The sequence below is a fragment of the Condylura cristata genome, unplaced genomic scaffold, assembly GCF_000260355.1.
Source record: "Condylura cristata isolate star-nosed mole 26May11 unplaced genomic scaffold, ConCri1.0 scaffold00013, whole genome shotgun sequence".
NCBI classification, from domain to species: Eukaryota; Metazoa; Chordata; class Mammalia; order Eulipotyphla; family Talpidae; genus Condylura; species Condylura cristata.
The window spans coordinates 20,895,609-20,899,765 of NW_004567114.1; the positions used below are offsets into that span (position 1 = coordinate 20,895,609).

A 4,157-nucleotide genomic window follows, 5' to 3' on the forward strand; every position below is an offset into this window, starting at 1 on the left:
CCACAAGGAAGGAAGTTCTGTGCAGAAGCCATACCCTCCAGTAATGAGCAGTCTGGGAAGAACCTTGAAAACATGACAGGCGTAAGGTTGCACACTACAGGGCTGCCGCCATACTCCTTCCCCAACGTCTTGATTCCAAAAAAACAACAATTCAAATTCAGCAGTAAGGTGCTCCTGAATTCAATAGAACATTTCAGTTCTGTCCACTAGGTCACAGCCAGATCATGATCATGAAAAAATAAAAACATAATAAAGCATGAGGGGAGAAAATGAAAAGAGAAAGGAAAGGCGAGCAGGAACAACAGAGAAAACCCCAAAAAATAAGATGATAAAGTATTATGTTATAGATAGATATGCTCCAGGGAATTGATGATGAATATTTGCTTGCTTTTTTATTAAATATGTCAGTTATTTACAAGTCTATGTAACTCTGGGGTTACATTTTGCTACTCAACACATTATGTGCATATACTTCACTCACCCTCCACCAAACCTCCGTATTTGAAACTGTCTCCAAGACTACAGAAAGAAATCATCTATAAAACAAAGATGAGTTTTGCACATCAATTGAACCTTGTGTTTACAACATGCATTATGGAATTACTGAGCTATATAATATTCGATGGGAGATGGGGATACTCAGCATGAAATTAGAACACACCATATTAAAATAGCAATAAATATAAAATTAAGAAAACAAGAGAAAGGGGCCCATGCCGTATAGCCCATGAATCTCATTGGCTTTATCGTGAAAGTTTATTGTTTTTAATTCTAGTACAATCAACTACCAGTTACATACAGTAAAAAACAAAAACAGCCACAAAGCAATGATGATAGAGATAGTCTGTGACACTGTACAGTGGAGGATGTATTTCCTGTTGGAATCCTCCAGCAGATCCCCACCTGGTTTCAGTAGATAAGCTATCACTCCCTCCCTCCCCAAAATAGTTAAAAGGAAATTTAATGTCTTGCTTGGGTACAGCAAGATTCTAATACCTCTTGGGTGACACTGGAGAACTTTAAAAAACTAAAGCAGTTGAAACAAAACAAAAACTGAAATGTGGAAGCAAGGTGACACACAACGAAGTTCCAGGAGGCCTTGGCTTTATATCACCTCAAAGCGAACCACCTGGAAAGAAAGGAAAAGGCTGTCACGCCAGGAAAGCTCAGGCAAAAAGCTCAGTAGATCTTAGCATCACATCATTCCACTCCTTCCCACATCTACAGAATTCAACCTTTTCACAAGTCTTATGTAATTATAAATGAACCAGGCTGCAGAAAATTGCTTACTTTTCCATTACCTTATATTTTAAGTGTTGGCAATGAGCACATACTTACTCTTTTAGAACCAGACAATACAAGAGAAGCATTTTTAGTAAAGCATGCTGTCTTCTTCATCTCAGACCCTTCAAAACAACCATACAATAGGCTGTTTCTGTGACTGTATACCCTTACCTTAGAGTAATAATGACTCCATTCAAAAACTAAGTCTCATATATATTTGGTTCGATTGAGGGCTTTTTCAGCCAGATGACCACTTTCATCTGTGATCTTCTCCCAATCAGTCTGTCCGACCACAAAACCTATGGCCCTTTTCCTATCTGCGTCCTTCTTTTCTTCCAGGTCTGCCCATCTCACCTAAAAAGAACATAGCGTTAGATTGGGCTTTTGGAAAAATAAATATGCAAAGAGCCTTCTCTGCTCTGGAGAGATTTAAGAATAGGACAACTGATTTGAAAACAGTGGAGTTTTAAAAAATAAGAAACTTCGTATGAAGACTGGAGAAAATCATATATCTTAAGTTATGGACAGGAAGCTCTCTAATCAATCATCAAGTCCTAACCATTCCAGCTCCAGAACAAGGTTCGGCTCTCAGTTTAGTTCAACCCCTACATGTGTTGTTGCACCCTTTTAATTCACTGACCTCACTTTTTACCCAAGGTAAAGCACTAACCCTTAGTTAGTCTCCTGATCTTCATTCTCCTATCTCAATCCATTCTAGCAGAGTGATCATCCTAAAATATATCCAGCTGTGACTCTCATCTGCTTTAATCCTTCCCTACCTACAGAATAAGGCACAAGCACCTGCACTGGGTCCCATCTGTCTCCTATGGCATCTCTGGGCAGAACCTATGGCATTTTACATAAGCAACACAAAATTCTACCTTTCAGAACACACTGGGCCACTTCCTGTCTCTATATTTCATGCACGAGTCTCTCTTCCTCATTGTCTTTACCCTAATCTTGTCTACCTGATGTGAATCTAGTCATCCTCCCCTGATTTTCCCCTGTTGCCATCAATAATTATTGCTTCCTTGGCATTACTTCTACATTTGATACTTCTATCTTTGATCTTCTACACTATATAGCAATTATCCATTTATAGATTTGCTTTTCCTGAGTTTTATTTGTCTTCACGATAAATACTGTAGAAATTTAATTCTAAAGAGCAAACAGGGAGGTGGCAAGAGACTAACTTAACTGATACCATTTAAGGTTGTAAGATATAATGAGGGATATTTTCTATTGATGTTCTAATTTTTTAAAAAAAATTTATTTGTGCATACAGATCTGGGGTACAGGCCAGAGGCTCAGGGACGGCGAGAAGCTTCACCATAGACAGAGTGGGGAGCAGAACAGGCAGACTGACGAAGTACACTGCTGAGGGGACAGCGGGCGGGTCAGGAGAGGTCTGCCACGCCAGGTGGTCACCTCCGGGGCAGGCGAGAATCGAACTCATGTGGAAGTGGCTTTAGCTTCTCAGTGCTGTGCTTTAACCTGTTGCGCCACCAGGGAGGGCCGATATTCTAATTTTTAAAAAAAAATATAGATTCTTGCATGTTACATTAATTTTTTTTTTTTAAAAAAATGGTAAGCAGATAGTGAGATAAGCCAGAAAGAGAAAGAAAAATACCGGATGGTTTCACTCATAGCAGGAGTATAATGGACCAGGCGAGAAAATAACAAAAATAATGAACAACCATATACCAGAGACATTTTGCGGGGGTGGAGTGGGGAATGGGATCAAAAACGGGGGTGGGGGGGTGGGGAGGGAAGTGCACAGGATTATGGTGATGGCACACGGGGGACCAGTGAAGGGAAACCCGTGGGGATTACAATTGAGATGGAAAAATAAAAATGTACAAAATGATGTAAAAATAAACTGTTGTAAAATAATTTAAAAAATGGTAAGCAGAATTATACAAAAGTTGAAATAGAGATTGTGAAGCTATAGTTTGCAATGTATCGTCCTGAAATCTGTAAAGTCTATATTTTAAATACAGCTTATAACTTATTACCTATGACAAAGAAAGAGAACCAGAGAATGCACTGGACCTGAAAATGCATTATTACTCTTACAGGTACACTGACCATCCATATTACCATTTGCAAGACTGCTAATGACATGAAGAGGCCTATTCAAAAAGCCAACACTGGGCAAGTAATAAAGAATAATTCTTTATTTTTAATAGATTGAGCTAAGATGCCACAATACACTTCAGTTTTTTTGTTTTATTTATTTATGCATACAGAACTAGGGTACAGGCCAGAGGTGCGGGGGCAGTGAGAGGCTTCACCAGAGTCAGAATGGGGAGCAGAATAGACAGAAAGACAAAGTACACTGCTGAGGGGAGCAGTGGGTGAGACAGGAGAGGTCTGCTGTGCCATGTGGCTTACCATCCAGGTGGGGATCAAACTCGTACCAAAATGGCCTCTGCCAGCTTCACAGTGTTGCGCTTTAACAGGTTTCACCATCAGGGAGGGCCAGGATAATTCTTAAAGTAGATTTATAGTGTGTAGAAAACCTATGATTCAATTTATTTCATGAACTTTTAAGTTTAGTAAATTATGAAAGTTTTTTTTTTTTTAAACAAAGACTTCTCTGCCCATTGATGCTGATGCATTTATTTTAATAGATTTGTATAAAGGTATGGGCTCAATGTAGAACATTTTAGCAATTGCCATGCTTATTTAAGTGGGATGAAGGATAACCTGATAGACTGTAGCCACTCAACAAAGAAAAGGACGCCAGCTCACAGAAAATTTAAATCCATGAATGGCATCCTTAGAGTTGAGTTAAATACATTAGGTATTTCACTTTGAATAAGAGCTAACTTTTAAAAACTCAGATAAAAAAGGAATATGGGATTTTTTTT

At 38.9% G+C, this 4,157-nt stretch overlaps 1 protein-coding gene across 2 annotated transcripts in view; it reads right to left on the reverse strand.

The window, feature by feature from the left end:
* Positions 1-379: 379 nt before the first annotated feature.
* YLPM1 (YLP motif containing 1) overlaps positions 380-4,157 on the reverse strand; it is a 63,484-nt gene continuing 59,706 nt past the window's right edge. For both annotated transcript variants that reach the window (XM_004681692.2, XM_012724560.1), the window contains 2 exons: positions 1,456-1,638; positions 380-1,129 (listed from right to left, as the gene is read on the reverse strand). In XM_004681692.2, coding sequence (XP_004681749.1) covers positions 1,492-1,638 — 147 coding nt within the window. In that variant the 3' untranslated portion in view covers positions 380-1,129; positions 1,456-1,491. The remainder of the gene's footprint in view (positions 1,130-1,455; positions 1,639-4,157) is intronic.